The sequence below is a fragment of the Wyeomyia smithii genome, chromosome 3 (genome assembly GCF_029784165.1).
Source record: "Wyeomyia smithii strain HCP4-BCI-WySm-NY-G18 chromosome 3, ASM2978416v1, whole genome shotgun sequence".
Lineage (NCBI taxonomy): Eukaryota > Metazoa > Arthropoda > Insecta > Diptera > Culicidae > Wyeomyia > Wyeomyia smithii.
In genome coordinates this window covers 120,622,453-120,648,367 of record NC_073696.1, presented here as the reverse complement: position 1 = coordinate 120,648,367, position 25,915 = coordinate 120,622,453, and the positions used below count along the sequence as shown (strand labels likewise).

General features: G+C 40.4%; 1 protein-coding gene across 3 annotated transcripts in view; it reads right to left on the bottom strand.

Annotated features, from left to right (window-relative positions):
• LOC129731796 (guanylate cyclase 32E) overlaps positions 1-25,915 on the bottom strand; it is a 67,587-nt gene that overhangs the window by 17,092 nt on the left and 24,580 nt on the right. Inside the window, exons 1-7 of one of the 3 annotated variants that reach the window (XM_055692105.1) lie at positions 14,813-15,852; positions 14,123-14,560; positions 1,116-1,246; positions 770-881; positions 524-706; positions 332-449; positions 113-259 (exon numbers count right to left, since the gene is read on the bottom strand). In XM_055692105.1, the coding sequence (XP_055548080.1) occupies positions 113-259; positions 332-449; positions 524-706; positions 770-881; positions 1,116-1,246; positions 14,123-14,404 (973 nt within the window). In that variant the 5' untranslated portion in view covers positions 14,405-14,560; positions 14,813-15,852. Of the gene's footprint in view, positions 1-112; positions 260-331; positions 450-523; positions 707-769; positions 882-1,115; positions 1,247-14,122; positions 14,561-14,812; positions 15,853-25,915 lie in introns of those variants that run through there. The other 2 variants (XM_055692104.1, XM_055692106.1) reach the window with 2 other exon arrangements.

Below are 25,915 nucleotides of genomic sequence, written 5' to 3'. Positions count from 1 at the left end.
TAGGTAAGTTGCTGAACACAGTTGTGGTAAACCGAATCCCCTCATCACACATGTAAGGGTGTTTTCCGTCGAGTACATAGGTGTATCGAAAGACCTAGCAAGCAAATTTTACCTTGATATATGTTCCGTTTGGTGCTCGAATCGTAAATTTCGTCATCAATCGATATCACAAGGTAATCACCACTATCCAGCAGGTTTCTGTTCTGCAAGCATCGCACGAAGTCTACCATTTCGATGTATTCTCCAACAAAAATGTAAACTAATTACGGAAGAGTAAGAAAGAGTTCTGATCAATGCTTCGCATGCCAAACGATTACCCGTAAACTTTTACTTCTAGTTGTTTGGTAGGTTTCATCCACTATATTCTGCAATTTGTAAATTTTCGATGGAATATAATCAGAGTACTCCCGGTAATGATTGACAGTTAGATTATAAGTCTCCGCCTGTGTCTGAAAATTGTTGCAAACAATTAATGAGGTGAAAAATTAATCTGCCCCTCGCGCCGCACAGTGGCTAGACGAACCTTTACGGCGTGCGCGATTTCCATACTCCAGGCAGGATGTTTTCCAGCTACTATAGTGAAACAGTGCCAATTATTCGCCAGCAGCAACGAAACGACACTTTTGGACACTTTTGTCGCCGGTGGCAGAGTTCTGGCGAAGCTGCTGTATACAGTTTTGTCTGTGACAGCAGCATCGGCGCATTTCTGAAACAGATTCACAAAAAGATTAGGTTTTTCAAAGTGTTCCCAGCAGATATCAAAGCTCACATATGAAATCATTGGAATGTTCCAGGCAGCTGCTACCAACGCTTCCGTAGTGCAAGTTTCGTCCGGACCAATAAAAGCTACGATTCCTTCGTCTCTCATTTCCGTCATTTTCCTAGCGAACACGATAAGCACGTTTAACTTAATATCCAATCACAAATATATCTTAGCAAGCCCATTAAACTCAATGATTTAATTAATTTACATATGCTAGCAAATGTCAAACATAATTAGGCTTACAACCAGGTAAAGCAATATCGGAAACTAAGCATATGTAAATTGAGTTTTCCAAAATTGTATGTACATATGAATGAGGAGATTTACTTAAGGACGGTTCTCGCATACTTACCGGATGGGATAAGCTTTTAGAGATTTCTGCGCTCCTATATCGACCGGCTTTAGCTTAATCGTTTTACCGGGAAGCAGCGTGGTGTCGTTATTGATATTTTCGATGGCCAGTAGTAAGGCGCCCAATATAACCTGGTGGAATTTCATTATATTTTAATCAACAGCGATGAGACAACTAATTAAAATATAAAAGGCATTGTTATGCAGGATTTATTTTTATATTACAATTACTTCGGTTTTATTGGAAAACCTAACCAAGAATGAAGGTACTGGCTTGTAAGACCTGTCTCGTACTAGGGTACACAGAATAGTCCCTGGCTTTGTCGACAAAAGGTCATGATAGCATTGATCCGTTTTCATCCAATAGATAGCTTTTTTAATTTGCATCCCATTAAAATCATCAGTACTCAATTCATAACCCTTCAAAAGTTTATGGGTCACGCTTTCCGTCAACCGTGGATTACAACGAGTAACACACGATAAAGTTTCCTCAGCCAAAAAAAAAACAATATTTAGGGAATGAAAGCCGAGTTATACCGTTCCCTATAAAGAGAATGCCCCGATATTGAAAGTTTGAGTGCTATCGCGCACGTACCGATATTTTAGATGATGAACGGCCCAAGAAAAATTATGTTTGCAAACGAAATTGCCGGTTTGAAAAACGCGCTGGTTGATGTCCGGCAATGCAAAACGTGTGTACCTGTGTTGATTGATTGTGGTTTGTTGCGGTAACGGCTGGTATACTGAATAAGATTTCTTGGATTATTTTTGAAAGAATCACTACAGCATTACTTAATAACTGGTTTAAATTTTAAACAGCTTAGTTGCGAAAATATCAAAGCAATTCTTGCATAATAAATAAGAACAAATCTAATAAGAGTCATACCGCTCTGTCGAATTCTGTGATAGTAATACATCAGAAGTCATGAGCTCAGCAACCTTTCCTTGGAAAGTAACGCATTTGAACATGTACACTTGCTACCGTAACAATTTTTTTCTTCAGCTTCTCTGCAGCATTCTTATGCAAAAATCTGTCGAAGAAAACCACTGTCGAAGAACATTAAGCTGCACTTCAGAGTGCATCGAAATTGGAATTTTTTAAAAGGTGCAGTTTGGTTTGACGCTCGATATTCACAGTTCAAAAATAAAATTATCAAAATATGAGCCGTTGCGGAACAGAGTGGTCTAAAGACCATTTTTTTTTTCGAAAATGAGTTTTTTGCATAAACCGCATCTACTCAAGAAACTGACGTTGGGAGATTAAGAAAATGTCGAAAAATCGAACTTCAAAGCTGATTTATACCGTGTTGAAATTTCGTCCGAAACAGAATGGCCATTCTGTTTCGGAACAGAGTGGTCTATGTACATTAGGGTGGGGGAAAATGATCGATTTTCCAGAACCAAGTTTTTTTGGTTCCTTTTGAGGTCCCCAACAAACCTAAACTTACCTGAAGTCGATTGGTTTTGTCTCCGCTTGGCGCATTGCATTTTCAATTTGTATGAAAATTCATATGGGAAAACCTACTTTTTTTTGAGCGGGGGCCTAGTGTGGTTGGTAACGTCTCCGCCAACCACGCTCGACGCCTGGGTTCGAATCCCACCGCCGACATAGGTGTCGATGGTTGTGAGGTGGCGTGATCCACTCACAACCAACCAAACTGGTCTAGATTCAATCCTAGCCGACACCGGGAGATTTTCTGAGGCGAAAAATCTCTGGGATCACGCCTTCCATCGCATGAGGAAGTAAAGCCGTTGGCGCCGGTCCGTTAATAAACGGGTCGTGAGTTAGGGTCCTGGGTGTGGAGGCGCCTCCCTGGGCGTCGGTGATTGGCCACAACAGTGACGGAACAAGACCGACGGAAAATAAGCGAGAATAAAAAAAAACCTACTTTTTTGCATTTACCTTTCTAGAGAGCTCAATAATGCTCTAATAATGCACTACATTATGTTAAAGTATAGTATTTTAGATGCCTAACAACTTTGCAGAAGACACTGAAGAGCTAGAATGTCCTTAAGAAGAGCTATAGCTGTTCAAAGTTGAGTATGTCGATTTCAATGCAGAAAATCTTGTTTTCTGCCAACATTACCAATGTACCGGCGTCTGTAGGATTCCCATCAGAAGTAACCTGTCGTAACGAGTTTATACACTCAGCTGGACCAAGCAAACAAATTTAGGTCAATATTCTAGGCGTAAATGGAATCTACAACGTGTTTCAGAGGTAACTTCTGATGGAAATCTGACTGACAACGATACACTGGCAGTGTTGGCAGAAAAAATGATTTGCAACATAAATTTCGACATACTCAACTTTGAACAGTTCTAGTATTTGTTTGGCACAACCTAGCTCTTTAGTGTCTTCAGCCAAGTTGTTGAGCATCAAAAAACCTACAATTTGAAGTCATAAAACCTATGGTTTGAGCCATTTTGAGCTCATTAGAATGGAAAATGCAAAAAAGTTGGGTTTTCCATACAAATCTCCATATAAATTTAAAGTGCAATGCGTCAAGCAGAGACAAAACCAATCGACTTCCAATAAATTCAGAATTGTTTGGGGCCCCTAATAGAACAAAAAAAACTTGGTTCTGGCTTTCTGCAATCAAGTTTCGTTTTTTCCATATAACGATTCCCCACCCTAATGTACATAAATCGGTGTAATACTATCATGTAAAACGTAACATGAAGCATATTACATATGATAAGTAACATGTCACTTGTTCGGTACATGTCACACGTAATATGTAACATGTTACACGTAATGTAACACGAGAACACGTGACATCTTACATGTGGCATGCTATATGTACCATATAACATGTGACACTAGCCATTTTATACGAGTTACCGTCATTTTCTTTGTCATTTACCAGGTTTGTGTACATTAGGGTGGGGAATCGTTATATGGAAAAAACGAAACTTGATTGCAGAAAGCCAGAACCAGGTTTTTTTTTTGTTCTATTAGGGGCCCCAAACAATCTTGAATTTATTGGAAGTCGATTGGTTTTGTCTCCGCTTGGCGCATTGCATTTCAAATTTATATGGAGATTTGTATGAAATAAACAACTTTTTTGCATTTTCCATTCTGAAGAGCTCAAAATGGCTTAAACCATAGGTTTCATCACTTCAATTGGTAGGTTTTTTGAGGCCTAACAACTTGGCCGAAGACACTAGAGAGCTAGGATGTGCCAAAAAAATACTAGAGCTGTTCAAAGTTGAGTATGTCGAAATTTATGTTACAAATCATTTTTTCTGCCAACACTGCCAGTGTACCGGCGTCAGTCATATTTCCATCAGAAGTAACCTCTGAAGCACGTTGTAGATTCTACCTACGCTTAGAATATAGTCCTAAATTTGTTTGCTTGATCCAGCTGAGTGAATGAACTCGTTACGACAGGTTACTTCTGATGGAAATCCTACTGATGCCGGTACATTAATAATGTTGGCAGAAAACAAGATTTTCTGCATTTAAATCGACATACTCAACTTTGAACAGCTATAGTCTTCTGCAAAGTTGTTAGGCATCTAAAATACTATACTTTAACATAATTTTGTGCATTTTTAGAACATTATTGAGCTCTCTAGAAAGGTAAATGCAAAAAAGCAGGTTTTCCCATATAAATTTTCATACAAATTTGAAATGCAATGCGCCAAGCGGAGACAAAACCAATCGACTTCCGGTAAATTGAGGGTTGTTTGGGGCCCCAAAAGGAACCAAAAAAACTTGGTTCTGGAAAATCGATCACTTTTCCCCACCCTAGTGTACATAGACCACTCTGTTCCGAAACGATTCGAGGATTCCAGTGAATATATATATGAAATCAGAGTGGTCTATGTACATTGGTGAGATAAAATCACCGATTTCGCAAAGAAACTGTTAATTTTATGTATCCCCATGTTAAACCACTTCATAACCTTTATATTAGAATATTTTGTTTGAAATAATCCGTTGAACAGAGTTTTATTCAGAGATTTTTCGAAAATTGCTTCTCCAGAACAATTTGCTCGATGGCACATAGACCTCTCTATTCCGCAACGACTCATATCAAGACATTTTTTTCTGATGTGTTTTACCTGATACCATCTAAAAAAAATTATTTGTTTCATTGTTATCTATTTCCATATTTTGTTACCCTTTTATAGTGCAGTTTCGTGCTTACTTTTTTTGTTATTTGGAAACTTGTTTGATCAAATTTGATTGAGTTTTGATTGAGTTAGAAGAATTTTTCGAAAATATGAAAAATTGCACCGGGCATGCAATAGTTAACTTTGACAGGTATGTGAATCATGCAAAAGTTGCGTTTAAGAACACGTTAACATTGCTTAGTGCTGTAAGACCAATATCTTTTGATTAATATTTTTCATCGCGAATTTTCAGTTGATCAATTTCACCCCAAACACGGTAAATAAAATAATTTGAACTCTGATTCGCTGGCGTCAACAATTTCTGACCCTTCGTCTATTGTTTTCCTAATTCTTCCTAGCAATAAAGTTAAACGGTGTTGAAGCCACAAATGACTTCGAGCCACCAGTTCGAATTTTCAAAGACACAAGACTCGAAAATAGTTGATGTGTCACCTGTGAAAACGCTATTTTATGATTGTTTATCTTTAGAATTTTCTACATGATCTCAGATTTTTTTAAAGCGGTTATTCGGGAATAAAGTCCGCCAAAAATTGATTTCCGAAAACGGCTCAAAACGTAAAATTACTATAACTTTAAGTAAACTGAATCGATTTTCCTGAAAATTGTCATGTTTTTTTTACCCTAAATAGGGTACAAAATAATGGTTATTAGAAGTTACTAATGAGATTACATGGTGAAAAATTCGCATTCATCTGAAAACAAAATGATGATTTTCTTTTTCAATATACAAACAATACGTTTAGTAGTGCAACTCAACAGCTTTTATTTGATGTATTCAAATAATGCGCTGTTATAAACATGCGTGACAAAATCCAATTTTTCTATAACATGTTTTTGACTATCATTTTGAACCCATTGTGGTGTAACTCCATTTTGTGTGGTTGTTCTTTAATTGGGCTGTAATTTTCAGGTTTTGTTTGATTATTCAATAATGCAATAGTTTGCATCAAAGAATGCCAACAAAGCCAATCAAATTCAAATAAACGTAACCTGAAAATTAAAGCCCAACTGAATAACAAGGATATGAAACGGAGTTATGCTTCCCGCACAATAGGTTCAAAATAATGTTCAAAAACAAAAGTTACAGAGAAATTGGATTTTCTTACGCATCTTCATAACGGCACATGTTTTTTTTTTTCAAACATATCAAATGAAAGCTCTTGAGTTGCATTCAAAACGTATTGTTTGTATTTTAAACCTAGATTTGTTGGTAAGAAAAAAAGCTGTGAAAATCACCATTTTTTTAGAGGCACTATCATGCAATCTCATACATATTTTGTGGTTCCCAATTTTTCACATGCACGTACACTAGCGCAGCACATATGTAGAAATACAAGACGTAGCGTGAACACGGCAGCAGATGGACCATTCGTCGATCTCGAACCGGCGAAATGATCCTAGAGCTTCGCCGAGACGCGAAGGGCGAAGGGAGCTACCTGCTAAGAAGTGGTTAAAAAAGTATTAAGGAAAGACGTGCAATGCAATGCTCTTTAGCTTAATAAGCTGGACGAAAGTACCAAAGGGTGCGACATTGCACAAGCCCCCGAAAAGGAATGCGGAGTGATGGTAGTCATAGAGGCAATTCGCCTCCGAAAGGGTCCCAGGTTGCCACCGTCAAGCATCCATCGACATCGACAGCCCTGTAAAACTCAAGCTGTAGGTCGGTTGGTCGCTATCCCTGATGGGCATCCTGCAACAGTCTAATATTTGCTGTAGGTGTTTCGAGAGGGGACATAAATCCTGGTCGTGTAACGGACCCGACAGGTCTGGTTTATATCGACGCTGCGGTGGTGCAGGCCTCAAAGCGCAGGATTGCGGACGCCTCCCAAGTGCAGGTATGCACCGGTAAGCGGGACGCCAAGTACGTCATGGGAGACCCCAAGTGCCCGGCTAGCATGCCGGCTACTGAAACGCAGGACGTTGCCATCGTATCGGACCCCTACCGCATCCCTACCGTAAACGATAACTGCGCAGCGGATAAGTTTAGATGGCGGGCTTATAGATGACAAGCGGGTTCTCGGTTCAGGAGATCGTAGCGACCTCGAATGGCTACGTGGTTGCCAAGGTGGACGGTGTATTCTGGGGAAGTCGCTGCACTAACCAGAGGGGACATTCGTTGTTTTGCTTTCGTCTTGATTAGACGCAAATTGTTTATCTTCGTTTGATTCGCAAAATAACAATACACGAGTTATCGTACGGGTGTTTTTTTTTTCGATTAGTTCTTGTGTGCGATAACAATAGCCTGCAGTATATCGGCAGAAACATCTTCTGCACACTGGTAGGGGCAGGCTACCCCGCCAGTAATCTGATACGCAGCTGATATATCAGCAAGAATAATTCTCCCGCACCGCTGTTACCCCGCTAGCAGCACGGACCATCATACGATCGAGCGAGTGCAAGTCAACTACAAGTGGCATCTACAAGGACGAGTGTAAGATACGGCCACTGTGTCACAACACGAGGCTGGATCGTCATTGTTTGTTCTGCGGAGACACTCGATTAATCCAACTATCAGCCGTGAGGTCGTGACTTAGACGTTCGGTGAAGTATTCACTTTAGAATTTTTATCATTATTATTAATATTATTATTATTATTGTTATTATTATAATTATTATTATTATTATTGTTATTATTATTATTATTGTTATAATTATTATTATTATTCTTACTATTATTACTATTGTTATTAGTATTAGTATTACTGTCTTTTTTTTATTTTGATCCATTGTAGTTTGAAAAATTGTTTTTAAAATTTAATATCAACTACTTGATCCTCCCACCACCGCAAAATGGACGACATGCAGGTGCAACTATTCCTGGATGTGGAAACAAATGGGGAAGAGATTGAGATTTCCCCCATCAATTCCCCTCTACCTTCCCCGCTACCTAGCCCCGTACCAAGGGTACCGGCAACACGGGTGAAAGCTTACCCAGATGCTTCGAAAGGTCCGTTCGTAGTTTTCTTTAGGCCCATAAAGAAGCCTCTTAACATTATACAAATAGGCAAGGACCTGGCAAAACAGTTTTCGGACGTAACCGAAATTACAAAGGTTAGACCGAACAAACTGCGAGTTGTCGTGAGTAGCTTGAAGCAAGCAAACGCAATTGCTAGCTACGAGCTCTTCACGAGAGAGTACCGCGTGTACATCCCTGCTAAGGACGTGGAGATCGACGGTGTGGTTACCGAAGGAAGCCTCACGGTCGATGACATTTTGCGTCACGGGGTTGGCTGTTTCAAGAACCCCCTGATTCAAGATGTAAAGATACTGGATGTCAAGCAATTGCATTCAGTATCCATCGAAGAAGTGAAGAAGAAATTCTTCCCTTCTGATTCCTTCCGTGTAACATTCGCTGGATCCGCACTGCCGAACTACATCTCTTTGGACAGGGTTCGTCTGCCTGTACGCCTGTTCGTACCGCGGGTCATGCATTGCCAAAACTACAGGCAGTTAGGTCATACAGCCACCTACTGCTGCAACAAGGCACGCTGCAGCAAGTGCGGAGGCAATCATGCTGAGACCGCTTGCAGTGAGGATACTGAAAAATGTCTTTACTGTGAGGGAACTCGACATAACCTTTCGGCGTGTCCCGCGTACAAACAGCGCGAGGAAAAATTAAGCGTTCCCTTAAGGAACGATCAAAGCGCTCTTTTGCAGAAATGCTTAAGAGGGCTGAACCACCCTCGACAGGAAACATCTTTGCCAACCGATGAGGGTACATCTGACGATACCGTCGAAGGGTGTTCTTATGCCTTGCCAGAGGGATCTAGGAAGAGGAGAATGCTCAACTCTCCTAATCTTTCTCGCAAAGGTCGTAAGATAACCCCTAGCGGAATGACCAATAAGACAACACAAAAAGGAAGCGGTGAATCATAAAATTCTCTGATATTGTGGACTGGATATTTAAAATATTCAACATACCAGATCCCCTTCAAAACATTCTTCTTGCCCTTCTCCCTACAGTGAAAACCTATTTGAAGCAACTCACAGCAACTTGGCCCCTCATTTCAGCTATCGTATCTTTCGATGACTAATACGTCGAAAGAGGTTAGGAATTTTGTCACTGTGTTACAGTGGAACTGCAGAAGTATCATCCCCAAATTCGATTTATTTTCACATCTGATAAACACATACAATTGTGATGCGTTCGCGCTCTGTGAAACTTTTCTCAATTCAAATGACCAACTTAATTTCCACGATTTCAACATCATTCGTCGAGATCGAGACTCACGAAGCATAACCCAGCTCAGCTGCAGCTCCTACTAACGGGTAAAACGATCTCTCAGGTTTTAGTCGCTAAATATCTCGGGGTCTGGTTCGACTCTAAATTCACCTGGGCTTGTCATATTAGGTATCTGACACAAAAATGCCAACAGAGCATTAATTTTCTTCGTACGATTACCGGAACTTAGTGGGGTGCTCACCCAGGAGACCTTCTAAGGTTATACCAAACAACGATATTGTCAGTTCTTGAGTACGGCTGTTTCTGCTTCCGCTCCGCTGCGAACACGCACATTATAAAATTAGAGAGAATACAATATCGTTGTTTGCGTATTGCCTTGGGTTGCATGCAGTCGACCCATACGATGAGTCTTGAAGTGCTAGCGGGTATTCTTCCGTTGAAACATCGTTTTTGGAATCTCTCTTACCGGTTACTAATTCGATGTACGGTCATGAACACATTAGTAATTGAAAATTTCGAGAGGTGGGTCGACCTTCAATCCCAAACTAGATTTATGACTTTATATTTTGACTACATGGCTCAAAATATTAACCCTTCCTCATACGTTCCCTTCAATGTCGCACCTTTAGATACTTCTAACAATGCTATATTCTTCGACACCACCATGAAAGAAGACATTTATGGTATCCCGGATCAATGGCGCCCACAAGAGATCCCTAAGATTTTTTCAAATAAGTTTAAACATGTGAGTTGTGATAAAATGTTTTATTCTGACGGATCTAATCTAGATGAGTCCACTGGCTTCGGTGTTTTCCACGAAAATTTTACCGCCTCCTACAAACTCGATGCTCCTGCTTCCGTGTACGTCGCAGAACTTGCTGCTATTCAGTACTCTCTTGGGATCATCGAAACCCTGCCCATAGACCACTACTTCATCTTCACAGACAGTCTCAGTGCCATTGAGGCTCTGCGATCGATGAAGACTGTGAAGCACACCCCGTATTTCCTGGGGAAAATACGGCGGTTTTTAAGTGCTTTAACAGATAAAAATTACCGGGTTACCTTAGCGTGGGTCCCTTCTCATTGTTCCATTCCGGGCAATGAAAAGGCTGACGCTTTAGCTAAGGTGGGTGCTATTGATGGCGATATTTATGTAAGACCAATTGCTTATGATGAATTTTATAGCGTCAGAGAACACTCAATAGTTGGCAATTATCATGGAACTCAGATGAACTGGGACGGTGGCTATATTCCATTTTTCCTGAGGTATCGACGAAAGCATGGTTCAAGGGGTTGGATGTAGGTCGGGACTTTATTCGCGTGATGTCCAGACTTATGTCCAATCACTACACGTTAAACACGCATCTCTTTCGTATAGGGCTTGTAGACAGTAATCACTGCGTTTGTGGCGATGGCTACCATGACATCGAGCATGTTGTTTGGTCGTGTACCGAATACTGTGGTGTTAGGTCCGAGCTTATAGATTCCCTTCGGGCCCGAGGAAAACAACCGAACGTACCCGTTAGAGACATTCTGGGGAGCGGTGATCTCCAGTACATGACACAGCTATACGGGTTTATGCAAAATGCTGGAATTAAAATTTGATTTTTTTTATCTATTTGCTAGATTATAATTCCCGTCATAAAATAAATGAAAATGATACACCATGGTGGAAACACTAAAACGAAGACTCGGCTCCTTCATGTTCACGCAGACACCTCAGACCAAAACTGCTCAAATGGAATATCACTGCTTAGCCATGTACAAATAAATGAATCCTGTAACTCAATATAGTTAAAATCAAAATTGTAACTCCCCTCCTCTCACCTTAAATCCCCACTAGCTCGTAGTCGGCCGCGAGATATAAAAAATGTGCCTCCCTCTTTTCCCTGCTAACTTAGAATTAAAAAAAAACATGTACTTGGCTCAGTTAAACATAATTTGTATCGTGCCGTGTCAAATAAACTATTTTAAACTAACCAGAGGGGACAAATCCTGTTGGAAGCTCAACTTAGTTCTGACCAATGTCGGTGCTAAAAGCACCTGCAGCAGAAATAGTACGGAGTCGATCATTGACAGACGAGGATAGACAACGGCTACACTAATAGTGACCACCAGTCGGTCAGCTACAGCGGGGACTCGCGGCTGGAAGATATTCCATTTTGATGCCAATGTATTTGAGGAAGTAATAAGTTGGGACCTCGAAGGAGGTGTCCCCCCTCGCCTCCCCCGAGTGCGGATCAACTTATTGCTACACTATCGCGGGCGTGCGACGCCGCCATGCCTAAATCCTGTCAGTCTAAAAATGGAAGGCCTCTGGCATACTGGATGACGCGATTGCTGACCTCCGCAGTGCATGCCTTCGTGCGAGGCGGAGAATGCAATGCCGGAGAGCCTGTTTCGATAGACTTTGCGACAGTGCCAATACGAACTAATCGGGTGACTCCCATAGTCTTATAGTCGTTAAGGCCAAGACCAGAGGCTCGTCGGCCCCGGCATAGCAATCACCAGTGATGTTTTAGTGGATCCTTGAGGGACTTTTCCCACACCACGAGCCAAACCCCTGGTCTCCGGCTGCTGAGCCTCCACAAACAGCGAGTGATGGCAGCTACGCAGGGGTCGAGGAGGCGTCAAGGATAAAGGACGGTGAACTCATTGAGATCGCAAACTCCCTGAAGGTGAGCAAGGCACAGAGATCAGACGAAATCATGAGCTCGGTAATTAAGAATACCACTCCGGATGGAAGGACGTGCGACGACGAGGGGACCCGGAGAGCAGTCATCACGGCTGTTTCTCAGATTATTCCCACTTTGCAAGACACCAATCGAATCTGCTTTCACGAAGTCAGGCAAGTTGTTAAAATAAGGGGTTGCACTAAGCACAATCGCCCTCTCTCTGAATCAATGACTAAAGGTCCGAGGGAGACTCGGGTTCGAGAAAAAAATGGAGAAACACTAGCACTAGACAAGTCTTCTCCAGTTCGAGCAAACACAAAGAAAAAGATTGTTCCATGAAGTCTCAACCAGATCCGTCTCGGCCGGAGGGAAAAGATATTATTAATTATTATGACACTAGCAAACATGAGTTTTGGAGAAATCACAATTCCTTTTCCATCCTCTTGATACTTGCCCTGCTGTTGATATCTACAAACATCATCCGAATAAAATAAAACTTCTTCATTTTAATGAAGTGTTGCATTCCGAATGTAAATTAAAGATTACATTTATAAAATTCTGTATTTCTTTTTGTTACATGGGTGAAATTTGATGAAATTTTGGACAAAATTAGTTTGGAGTGTAATGTTCACATGTGCACAATTTCATTACAATCTGTCAATTGGTTATTTAAATGGCTTTCAAACAAGACGTGCTGCGACAAAATATATGAATGTATTCTACAGGTAGATCGCGAAGCAGTTGGGAGACGACCGTTCGATCGTAACGCGTGTGGTAAAATCGTTCAACGACATCCATACAAATCAGCGGCGAGCTGGCAACGAAAGAAAAGTGAAGACGGTCGACTCCGTGAAGACAAGAAAGGCGAGAGAATACTTCAAGTGTCATCCGAAACTTTCGATTCGAGAGGGGACCAAGAAGATCAATTCTTCCATCTGGTTTATCCAGCAGACAATAGAGAAAACCGGAACTCATGTCTTCAAGGTAATGAAGGCGCGCCCAACCGAATAGAATACGGTGGTCAAATCCCGCGCCAGAAATCTGTACCGCGAGTGATTGACGCAACCGAAATGCATCGTGTTGGACAACGAGACGTACATTGAAGCAGACGTTAATTAGATCTTTCGTTGATAAGCCCCACCTGAATGTTCCGGAAGAATAAGTTCGACAAATTGGCCAGAAAGTATTTGGTGTGGCAGGCGGTGCTGCCATTCGTCCAGTCCCAGGATGTGACACTCTGTTTTGGTATCGTGCCATTACACGAAATCGGTGATGGAGTCGATGCCAACGATGTTTTTTTTATGCCGAAGGAAGTGAATCCACCAAACTCGCCAGAACATTGGCCAATAGAAAAATTGTGACCGGTTGGGAAAACCAAACGCTGAAAAACAGAGAAGGTTTTCAAAAAACATATTATTATCATCAAAAAATTTTAATTAAATTTAGTCGTCCTATCTGCGAAACCTAGCTAGGAAGCTTTTGTTAACGTTCCTGAACATTCACATTCGATGAGGTCTCTGATCCGTATCTTAGCAGAATGTTGCGCTTAGACCTAAATAATTTATTTGTTAACATTCTGATTTTTCAACAATAAATAAGTCAATTTTTAGAAATCTTTTTTTAGAAATCTTTTTTTTTTTGTAGACTGGACTGCGTCTACTATTTAGAACTTTTGTAGTAGTGAAATCTTAAAAACGTTATCACTGTGATTGAGATAATCAATGGCACATGTTATTTTCAGTCATCCTTACACGAAAAGCCTCAAAAACAAATGAATCCTTCAGTTATAGTATTTAACCTTTTCTGTGGAGTAATAAAGTATGTAACATTAGCCGGAACACGTAGCAAAACAGATGTCTGCCACCGAGTAGCACCAGTGAGTCAATCCACAAAATGCACGTGATAAATACCCTCCGCAGTCTTTTTGTTCCTAGAGCTAACAGTACTAATCCAACAAAATGTATACACTTGATGTATCGTATGTTATAATTGCTCATTTTACCACCTACCTTCGAATGAACATATCCTGCGAGGAATCCTATATGCACCTCATACTGCCGGCTAGCAAACCCGGCCGTTTCAGTTTTCCTGTTAGCTATAGTCCAGCTGTTATTTATATTATTATTATTACTATTACTTTGTGCTGAACTATACAAGCAATCACAAGTGGCAGCATGAGGTTGCCGGAGGAGGCTTAACGATGCTCCAATTGACATCGGCAGGCAGGACATCCTAGCCACCAGAAACAGCAAGATCCGGAGGTGATGAACCTTTTTATTGCCGGGTTCCATTATATTATATTACTACTATCACTACTATCAGCTCACGACGGTTCAGTTTCTCAATGCAACGTTGTGGGCGGTCAGTAAAATTTATTCACAGATTAGGGATTAATCATTGTCAGCTAATTGATGGCACGGTAAGACGCTCGCCAACCTAAATGATCCCTGCGAAGTGCGCAACAACCACAACTTTTCAATAAAACTCAATAATTTTCTCGTTATGTTTTAATTTGAAGTGGGAAGTTATATTGTCTCGCACACATCTCAACACTAGCATTCTATCCCTTAATTCATCAATCAAGACATTCATAATCCTATCTTTTCAAATCTTTCCCCAACAACACAATCACCTCTCTGTAGGCGTAAAGCACGCTCGAATTAAACACGAAAATCGCCAACCCATTCATTTTCGCTTACTCTACTGAAAGCCTCCAGCCACTACGTGCTTCTGCATGATGCTTTTCGCCGAAAAGGACGTTGACTCCAATCAGGTATTTTCTGACAACGTACCAGCTTCTGTAGTCGATGTCTGTATGGTTAAGCTATTTTTCTTAAACATAGTTTATTGTCAACATTGGCGTCTTTACCGTACATATCCAAAAGTTCCAACAGGTTGACTTCGAGAAAAGCAGTATATTGTTATTATCTTCAATTATATAGGATTTGATGGCTTGTACAGCAACACAAGTAAATAAATGTCCAAACTTAGGGGGAAAAGGTCAGCGCCGGAAAGTTTGTTCGATTGTTTGTTCAGCAATCCTAGCGAAATTTGTTTTCGCATTGCGTAACCGAAAATCAGTACCGCGACGACGAAGAGACGTTCGTATTGATGGTAATTCGTTTTAAGCACCAGAAATATATACAGTTGTGGTTATGGTGTCTAAGGTGTACGGAACGATAGAGTGGATCGGACACAAACGTAAATTGAAACCGAAAACTGAACTCAATTAAGGTTACAAAAAAGTTTCAGCCCCCTTCGGAGAACTCCATCTGTCTATACGAAGATGCTGATTGGCTGTTGATAAATTGAATAAAGCAGATGTTTAAAAATAGCATGTTTTAATAATAATGAAGTTTATTCTATTGCATACAGAAAAAAAATTGAAAATGAGGTGTCGAAAAATATGTTGCAGAAACTGAATAGGAAGAGAGATTGATGATCATTTGTAATCTAAGTCTGCCAAAACAATGAACAATGAAGACAAACATTATTGAATGAACAACAGCAGCAACAGCCATACTGAATAAATTGAAAACAAATTAAACAACAAACATTGTAATCCCTCTACCTAAATCAAAACTTCATATATCTTACTATTCATTCCAAAATATCAATAAAGTTAAAGTGAATTTTCTCTTTTAGTGTAGCACATGCGGAAAACCAGAATTGAACAGTATATCATAGAAAAATAACTGTAGAAATGGAGAACCATGTTAAAAGAAAAATGTAAGAGATTAACTTCTTTTATTATTTCTGAAAGAAAAAAATGAACGTCACCGTCTGTGACATTGATGCTGTTTCACCTCGATATATCAGCAAATTTGTTTAATATTGCCACTTAAACGCTATCATGCGTAGGTTGATGGCCTTACTGGGACATGTTATGTTCCTATTCTAATTTAAACTTCCACGAATGTTTTTCCTTTGAATATATAATCTTTTGCGTTTGTTAAATAGATCGTCTATCATATTAGTGGTTGGTCAATTCATTTTAAAGAAAGTGTAAAACATAGGAAACGACAGAGAAAGTCAGTGATCGATGATGTCATTGCTTGCTACCGACAATGAATAATTCTCCCCTTGTGTGGGGGACGATGCACATGAAAGACACACAATGTTCGAATGATTTTGCCAATTACAACCCGGCATTTATTGGAAAGATATTATGGGAATTCAGGTAGCAGCACTAGTATACAAATATGTACCCAGTCGTAAAATGTATAACTTCCATCACACAGACAATGGAGTTGACTATTTTTGGGTCTATTGTAGTATAAAATTAGAAATAAATTTATCTATGTAAAAAATTTCTACCCACCGTAGATTGTTTTTAGAATATTTTTGGTCTCTAATTGTTGAGAATATTTTACAGCAAGCTTGTATTTGAGCTTTAATTCATTCAGGAACGGTTCTTGAGGTGAAATTTTTCGAGGCTGACGATATCTGAGCATACGGCGTAACGATTAAAGAACGGCCTCCCACTCCGTGGTGGGACCAAGAGTGCTCCGATGTCTACACGCAAAGATCCGACGCCTTTTTGGCCTACCAGAAGGGAGGTATACCTGGCGACTATTTACGGTATTCGGAGCTTGATACCAAGCTTAAAAGCTTGGCTAAAGCAAAGAAACGCGGATATTGGCATCGGTTCGTGAACGAGACGTCGAGGGAGACATCGATGAGCACTCTTTGGAACACAGCCCGAAGAATGCGGAATCGCGTAACGGTCAACGAAAGCGAGGAGTCTTCAAGTAGGTGGATATTTGATTTTGCCAGGAAAGCATGCCCGGACTCTGTTCCTGAGCAAAATATTGTTCGCGATGCGTCTCCGGGCAACGACGCGATAGGATCACCTTTTACGATGGCAGAATTTTCAGTTGCCCTCCTGTCCTGTAACAATAACGCGCCTGGGTTAGATAGAATCAAATTCGACTTGTTGAAGAATCTACCCGGCAATGCCAAGAGGCGCTTGTTGAACTTGTTCAATAAGTTCCTGGAGCAAAACATTGTACCGCAGGATTGGAGGCAAGTGAAGGTGATCGCCATCCAAAAACCAGGGAAACCAGCTACTGATCACAACTCTTAAAGGCCGATTGCAATGCTATCCTGTATCCGGAAATTGATGGAAAAAATGATACTCCGTCGTTTAGACCATTGGGTCGAATCAAATGGCCTACTATCGGATACTCAATTTGGCTTCCGCCGTGCCAAAGGGACGAATGATTGTCTTGCGTTGCTTTCAACAGATATTCAGCTGGCGTATGCTCGCAAAGAACAAGTGGCGTCTGCGTTCTTGGACATTAAGGGGGCTTTTGATTCCGTTTCTATTGACATTCTTTCGGGTAAACTTCACCGACAAGGATTTTCTCAAATTTCAAACAATTTTTTGCACAATTTGTTGTCCGAAAAGCACATGCATTTTACGCACGGCGATTTGGCAACTTTTTGCATTAGCTACATGGGTCTTCCCCAGGGCTCATGTTTAAGCCCCCTTCTTTACAACTTTTATGTAAATGACATTGACGAATGTCTGGCAAATTCATGCACGATAAGACAACTTGCAGACGACAGTGTAATCTCTGTTACAGGAGCCAAAGCTGCCGATTTGCAAGGACCATTGCAAGATACCTTGGACAATTTGTCTGCTTGGGCTTTACAGCTAGGTATCAAATTCTCTCCGGAGAAAACTGAGATAGTAGTTTTTTCTAGGAAGCATGAACCTGCTCAGCTTCAAACACAATTGATGGGTAAAACGATTTCTCAGGTTTTGGTACACAAATATCTTGGTGTCTGGTTCGACTCTAAAAGCACCTGGGGTTGTCACGTGAGGTATCTGATGAAAAAATGTCCACAAAGAGTGAATTTTCTTCGTACAATAACCGGACAATGGTGGGGAGCCCATCCAGGAGACCTTATAAGGCTTTACCAAACAACGATATTGTCTGTTATTGAATACGGGTGTTTCTGCTTCCGCTCCACAGCAAACACACATTTGATCAAACTGGAGCGAATACAATATCGTTGTTTGCGTATCGCCTTAGGTTGCATGCAGTCGACCTATACGATGAGTTTGGAGGTCTTAGCTGGAGTACTACCATTGAAAAACCGCTTCTGGAGCCTGTCTTCTCGTATTCTTATCAAATGTGAGGTCTTGAACCGTCCCGTGATTGGAAATTTTGAAAGGTTATTCGAACTTAATTCTCAAACCCGTTTTATGACATTGTATTTCAATCACATGTCCCAAAATATTAACCCTTCTTCGAATATTCCAACTCGTGTCGACTTATCAAATACTTCTGATTCTACTGTGTTTTTCGATACATCCATGATAGAAGAAACTCGTGGAATCCCGGATCATTTACGCGTGCAGCAGATCCCTCAAATTTTTTCCAATAAATATCGAAACATCAACTGCAACAATATGTTCTACACTGACGGATCACTTCTTGATGGGTTCACTGGCTTCGGTATTTTCAATAACAATTTAACCGTCTCCCATAAACTCGATAATCCTGCTTCTGTTTACGTCGCAGAATTAGCTGCAATTCAGTACACCCTAGGGATTATCGAAAAAATGCCCAAGGACCATTATTTCATCTTTACGGACAGTCTTAGTTCCATTGAGGCTCTCCGATCGATAAAAGATGTTAAGCACTCTCCGTATTTCCTGGGGAAAATACGGGAACATCTGAGTGCTTTATCCGAAAAATCGTTTCAGATTACCTTAGCGTTGGTCCCTAAGGTGGGCGCAACAAACGGTGATATTTATGAAAGACCAATTGCCTTTAATGAATTTTTCGCATTTGTACGTCAGAATACGATCATCAGTTGGCAGAATGCTTGGACCAGAGGGGAATTGGGAAGGTGGTTACATTCCATAATCCCCAAAGTATCGAAGAACCCGTGGTTTAAGGGGTTGGATGTAGGTCGGGATTTCATTTGCGTGATGTCCCGGCTTATGTCCAATCACTATAGATTTGACGCGCATCTCCGTCGTGTTGGGCTCGGGGAAAGTGGTATCTGTGCCTGTGGTGAGGGTTATCACGACATAGAGCACGCGGTTTGGTCATGCCCTGTACACCGTGACGCCAGGTCTAAATTAATAGCTTCCCTGCAGGCCGAAAGTAGGCAGCCGGCTGTTCCTGTTCGTGATGTCTTGGCGAGCCGTGACCTATCCTACATGTCCCTTATATACGTTTTCCTGAAATACATTCACGCCCCAGTTTAATCCTATTCCCTTCCGCCTACATCCAACCAAACGACAAGAACACGTTAAGACCTCGGATCCGAAAACAGCAACTAGACCCGCACGATACTCTCAGGTCCCGAGGGAGACAACCCAATATGCCAGTCCGTAATATCTTGGCCCAGCAGTGGAACATATTCAATAGGCTGCTTACCTATGGCGATAGAAAACCATCAAACAACAAATCTGTGCTTTTAATGCAAAACATTCTAGCTTTAAGTTAGATTTAGTTTCAGCTCGTAGTCGGCAGCGAGGATAAAAAATTTGCTTTTAGTTATTAAGATACTTTAGAAAGTAAGCTACCAGATATAATTGGCGCCGTTAAACATTAAATTGTATTTGTGCCGTGTCAAATAAATTCTAGATGAAGAAAAAAAAAATCTGAGCACATTATTCAAATCTATTTGGAGTTTTCTGAGAAAATCGAGCCTCTTTATTTTTAAAACTGCATTTCCAGGCCACTAAATTTACCAAGGGAAGCACATGCTGTGTGTCTATCAACAAGCGTTCGTGCAAGAACTTTAGCTATTCCCATGTAATTCACGTAGTTAACTTTAAATGAGAATGTTTGTGAAATTCATTCAAAGCTAATTTAAATAATTGCAAAGTCCCTAACCGGTATTTTCCTTTTTACTTAATAGTTAGTGGCATGCGTTTCTTATTACAGTTTAATTGCAAATCTTTGTTGTGATGGGAGAAACCTGGAAAAAAATAAAAAATATGCTGCATACGAGCCTGCTACTTTAAGTTCCATTACTTTAATTTCCATTTTATTTCATCGCTAATTTATCCCCAGGTCATACCAGGCAACATTAATCATCTGTTGAATCACTTTCGTAGCCAACTTTTTTCCACTCCCCTACTATCAATTTCCATGGCTAGGTTATGTTTCAAACGCTTGCTCCGTGTTGACTTGCTTTAGTAATAGGCGTCGAGGAAAGACAACAACAGAAACAGGTCAATCAATCAACGATTATTTGAGGACTCCAGAGTCTGCAGAGTCAATCCGTCGGCATGAGAACTTTATGAGTCATTAAGGTTGATATGTATGAATGATAGGAATGGCACGTGACCCAACATGACTGTAAAACTCGGGCCCATAAATTGTGAACTTAATTTAAACATAATAGGGTTTCTACTTCAGATCGTGAGAATATTGATGCAGCTTCCAACAAACGACGCGCAAATTTGAATAAGAATGAAGATGTGTGTCACAACGTTATTTGCAAAACTACAGTTTAATAATAGATTTTTATGGGTTCAAATATATCATTTGAAAATGAATAAATGCCTGTTTCTAGTTAAAAATTAAATTAAAAGCACGCGCTATACAATCACCTTTAGTGGACCTTCCACCAACCGAACACCCACTAACCCCGGGTCAGGTAACTCTGCTGGGACTGACGCCCGACATGTCCACTGCGTAAAACAAGTTCCGTTCTATGGTGGAATTTTACTGGAAGTGTAATCGTACGTGTTAAACGTACTCAATTCCTGACTGCATCCTCAGCGTTGCTACATTTTGGATTGTAAAATTTGAGCCCACGACACGAAAACGACATTTACAACAGCAAAAATGACAAAGTGCCTTTCAAGTTAAGGCAAGAAGAAATAACTTATCTCTTCTAGGTAATTTGTGACGGCCAAAAAGAATCGTTACAGAAGATTTGGCCCAGACTGAAAAAGTTGTTGAATCAACTCTTCCAACAGTATGTTTTTCTGTAGGCTGTACACGGTGACAAAAAAGTCCGGTCACACTTTTTTGGGGTCGCCTGTAGCCTACACGTTGCATCTCTCTGGTGCCATCTATATGTCAAATGAAAGGGTTAACTTTGCTGCCCAAAGTGGCAGAGTTGCGTTTCTGTGCAGTTTGTTTACATTGAGTTGTGAGCCATGGCAGAGTTAAGAGCAGCTGTTATCGCTGAATATGTGGAAGGGTACAAACCCGGACGCATATTCAAACACCTAAAACCGCTCGGAATCAACAGGAAATTCGTGTACCGGACCATAAATCGGTACCTAGAGACCGGAGGCACCGAGGACAAGGCACGATCTGGACGACCAAGGTCTGTGAGAACTCCAAGGCTGAAAAAGATTATACGAGACCGGATTCGCCGGAATCCCGCCCAATCTGCACGGAAGCTGGCCAGGAACCTCAGAATGAACCGAGAATCAATCCGCCTGCTTCTGCGCAAGGATTTAAAACTTACACCGTACAAAAAACAGGTGGTTCATGGGGTTACCAAAGCTACAAAGGACAAGAGGTATCAACGGTCGCGGGAGTTGCTCGGTTGGCGCGCAGATGACGAGATTATTTTTTCGGACTAGAAACAGTCAATCGCCAAAATGATCGAGTTTGGAGTGTGAGCCTCCAGCAAGCTCCTGCGGACAAACTGAACGTTTCCCGGTTCTAAAATAAGACGTCAGTGATGGTTTGGGGAGCCATTTTGCAAGAGAGGTAAACTGCCTCTTATTTTTATCGATAAAGGGGTCAAAATCAACGCAGCGTACTACCTGGACACGGTTTTGAATAAAAATGTTCTGCCTCAAGCTGAACTATTGTTTGAAGACGATTACTACTGCTTCCAGCAAGATGGCGCCCCATCCCACACCGCAAAGGTTGTTTAGGCGTGGTGTGAGGAAAACTTGACCGACTTCATTTCGAAGAATGAATGGTCTCCGTCGTCTCCGGATCTGAATCCACTGGATTATTTCGTGTGGGGATACATGATGTCGAAGCTGAACGACTATAAAATAACAAATTTGGAGCAATTCAAGCGAATTATCACGATAATCTAGGACGAGATGCCGATAGAGCACGTGCGCGCCGCTTGCGACGACTTTCCGAGACGTCTGAAGCTGATTCGATCAGAGAAAGGTGGTGTAATTCCGAAATATCGTCTGTGAAGTATCTTTATGAGTTACTGAATAAAGCTTTGTAAGCCAGATTCAGATTTTCTACTTATTCTTTGAAATATTGAGATTTTTCTGTGTGACTGGACTTTTTTGTCACCCTGTAAGTTAAAGGAGATGTGGTTATTTAGCGAAAAGAAATCTGTGTGAAAAGTATGCCTTCTATCCTTGTTGTAACAGCTCAAGTAGCAAGCCAAGTAAATTGCAATGAATGTCGACATTGGAATGGAAAGTTGTAATGAGCAAAAAACTCTACATAAAAATATTTTTTTAATGAAAACAAGTTATAAAAGCAAAGCAAAGCCTTGGTGCTACATTCCGATTCGGAGCTCGACCTTCTGTTCATTATGCACAGACTTCGCAGTCAACTGTTTTAGTGTACAGGACAATTGCGGAGCTAGCGCTACGATCCTATTGACACTACAAGTCTCCCCCGAGCCGAGTCTCGAAAACCTACATTTGATTGGTTCAAATCACGATTAGGAGGCTAATTAAGCATGAAAAGTCCCGATTTTTGACAGGGTGCGGCAGGAAAAATGCAAAAATTTATGGTATTTCTTCACATCCCATTTTAAACTACTTCAAGCAATAATTGTAAAGTTTTTAAGTTTGGTTATCTTCATCAGGCAGGGTTGTCCAACGTGTTAAAATCCAGGACGACAAAAAGGATACAGTTGGCTATCCAGCGGCTATCAAAATACCTTCAGGAGGTTGATGAGCGGATCGAAGATTAAGCTGGAGGTAACCTGAATGAACAGTACAATCAGCACCACAGCGGGAGAAGTGTTGGGTACATCTGCGACAGCCACGTCCAATGAGTGGTTTGACGCTGAGTGCCAGCGAGCGACAGATGAAAAGAGCCGCGCCAGAGTTCACATGTTAGCCACGGCTGTGACTCGTCAGATCATAGGAAGATACCGGAAAGCTAGAGCTGCTGAAAAAAAAAGACTCCATCGCCGTAAGAAACAACAGCATTGAGAGCGTATTCTTGCTGAGACGGAAGGTTGCTTCTCCAGACACGATGCGAGAAGCTTCTATGGATAAAATAAAATATTAATGGAATCATAAGCCGAAACATGTCAGCTTCTATCGTATGCAACGCTAGGGAGAGGATCCTGTGAACGGATAGACCAGAATTGGCCAGGCGTTGGAAGAAACACTTTAATGTTCTGTTGAATGGTGAAGAAAACAGCGTAATCGAAAGGAGCAGAATGGTGATTGAGGATGATGGTAAAGCTGTGGACCCACCATCCATGGACGAGGTTAAGAAAGCAGTAAAAGTGCTGAGGAACTGCAAGTTGTATAGTACTTTACACCGGATCATGCTAAGAGTGTGGTCCGATGAAGAATCACCCTCAGACTGGTAGTAATTATCGGGGCATAACCCTTCTCAACACGGTTTACAATATTCTCTCCCGTATTCTGTTTCATAGACTGAGGCCGTTGCTTTAATGGCGAATAGCAATGTGGTTTTCGAGGGGGACGTTCCACTACGGACCAAATGTTCACCCTGCAACAGATCCTCGATAAATTTCGAGAATTCAACTCGCAGACTCACTACCTGTTTATTAGAGTGGTCATTTTTGTAACATCATGCGATTTCGATGAGCGCCGGGCGGAAAAAGTTTCCTTTTTACTCCAAAATAAGCCATGAAAATTTGAAGTTGGTCCGAGCTCATTTAATGGACCCACAAAACGCTTATATTTAAAAAATAGTAGATTCTCATAAGAATTGCTGTTTTTTTATCCCTTTATGAAGTTTTTGCCTGAGTTTCTTAAAATAGTTGTATATTCTGCGTCGAAATACTCTTTAATCATAAAATCATATCATTAGGGATATTCACATGTTACGTAACGCTAAATTTTAGCAATTTTGAATATCTTCCATCTCCGAATAACACAATTTTGCATGGGGGCCTCGCACAATAGAACTCTTTATTGAATATCCCCTTCTTCTGATTACGTTACGTAATAAATGAATGACCTCTTGTATTCGTTAGAGGATTTGAAGCTGCCATTCAGTGATTATATCCCTAGTGAACCGTCACAATCGGATTGGTGAAGCAGAATTATTAAAGTTATCAAGAGCTTTTTGTATGGATTTAATGTTAGTTTTAGAATAATTATTATTTTTTCTATGAAACAGTTCAACACTAGTTACCTAAATTCACTAGGACGGTGATTTTTTTCAAATATAGTCGGTAGATCTCATGTTGGTCAAATTGCAATTCTTATGAGTTACGATGGAACAGCAAAGTTCTTAGGCGCGCTTAAAATTGATTTAAGCCCAGGCAAAATTATCGAAGTTCAGAATACGCTAGTGGATTGGAATATTTCGGAAAAGTTTCGAAAGCTAACCAATATTACTCGACTCAGCTCGACGAGCTGAGCATTTTCTGTATGTGTGTGTGTATGTGTATGTGTTTGTGTATGTGCAGATTTTTATTCTCACTCACTTTTCTCAGAGATGGCTGGACTGATTTTCATGAAATTAATTGCAAATGAAAGGTTTTGTTGTCCCATAAGACCCTATTAAATTTTATTGTAATCGGATTTTTCGTTTAGAGGTTATGTATCAAAATGTGAAAATCACGAAACATCATTATCTCAAAAACTACACAACCGATTTGAACAAAATTGATTTCAAATGACCGGGCTACCTTAAAAACTTTTACCTTTTGAATTTTATAAAGATTGAACTTGTGGTTCAAAAGTTATGAAAAGAAACGTGTTCTGAAGACTGTTTAATCTCACTCATGTTTCTCAGAGATGGCTGGACCGATTTTCATAAAATCAATGTCAAATGGAAGGCCTAATTGCCCCATAAGACCCTATTGATTTGTTTTGCAATCGGGCTATTACTTTGCCTGTTATGTTTAAAAATGTGAAATCCAGCTAAGAAAAAGAACATATTCCGAAGACTACTTGGACTCACTCACTTTTCTCAAAGATAGCTGACCCGATTTTCACAAAATTAGTGTCAGACAGACCCCCCTCGTCTGTAATGTATTGAATGTAAAAATCACGAAACTACATTATCTCAGAAACTACACAACCGATTTGAACAATATTGATATAAAATGAACGAGCTAGTTAAGTCGTAACTGATAAATTATGATTGAACACGTGGTTTAAAAGTTTGGCTGCCCTTAACGTTCCCATTTCATTTAATTAAAATCGAACTTAAGCAACCGTTATGTATTAAATTATTAATAAAACAATGGAAGTCTATTAGCTCAAAGATTACATGACTTATTTGAACATAACTAGTGTCATACGAACGAGTCATCTCTCGAACTTACAAATAACAAACTTCATAACAATTTGATATGTGACTCAAAAGTTATGGAAAAAACAGAAATTCAAAGACTTTTTAAAACTTTACCTGCTTTGATCGATATATGTGGCCTCAACATAATTTAAATGTGGTATCGTACTATTTGAACGTTCCAATTCAACTGATTCCTTGCGATGTGTTAAAAGTCTGCAAATGCACGACAAATCGGCCATAGAATACGATCAAAGTCAAATTACAAATCGTTTGAAATGATTGGGTTTATCGAAATGACAATATCCTCGACTTTTGGCTTCTGTACATCGCCTTAAGTTTGAATATATTCATATTGGGTGGTATTCGGTCATT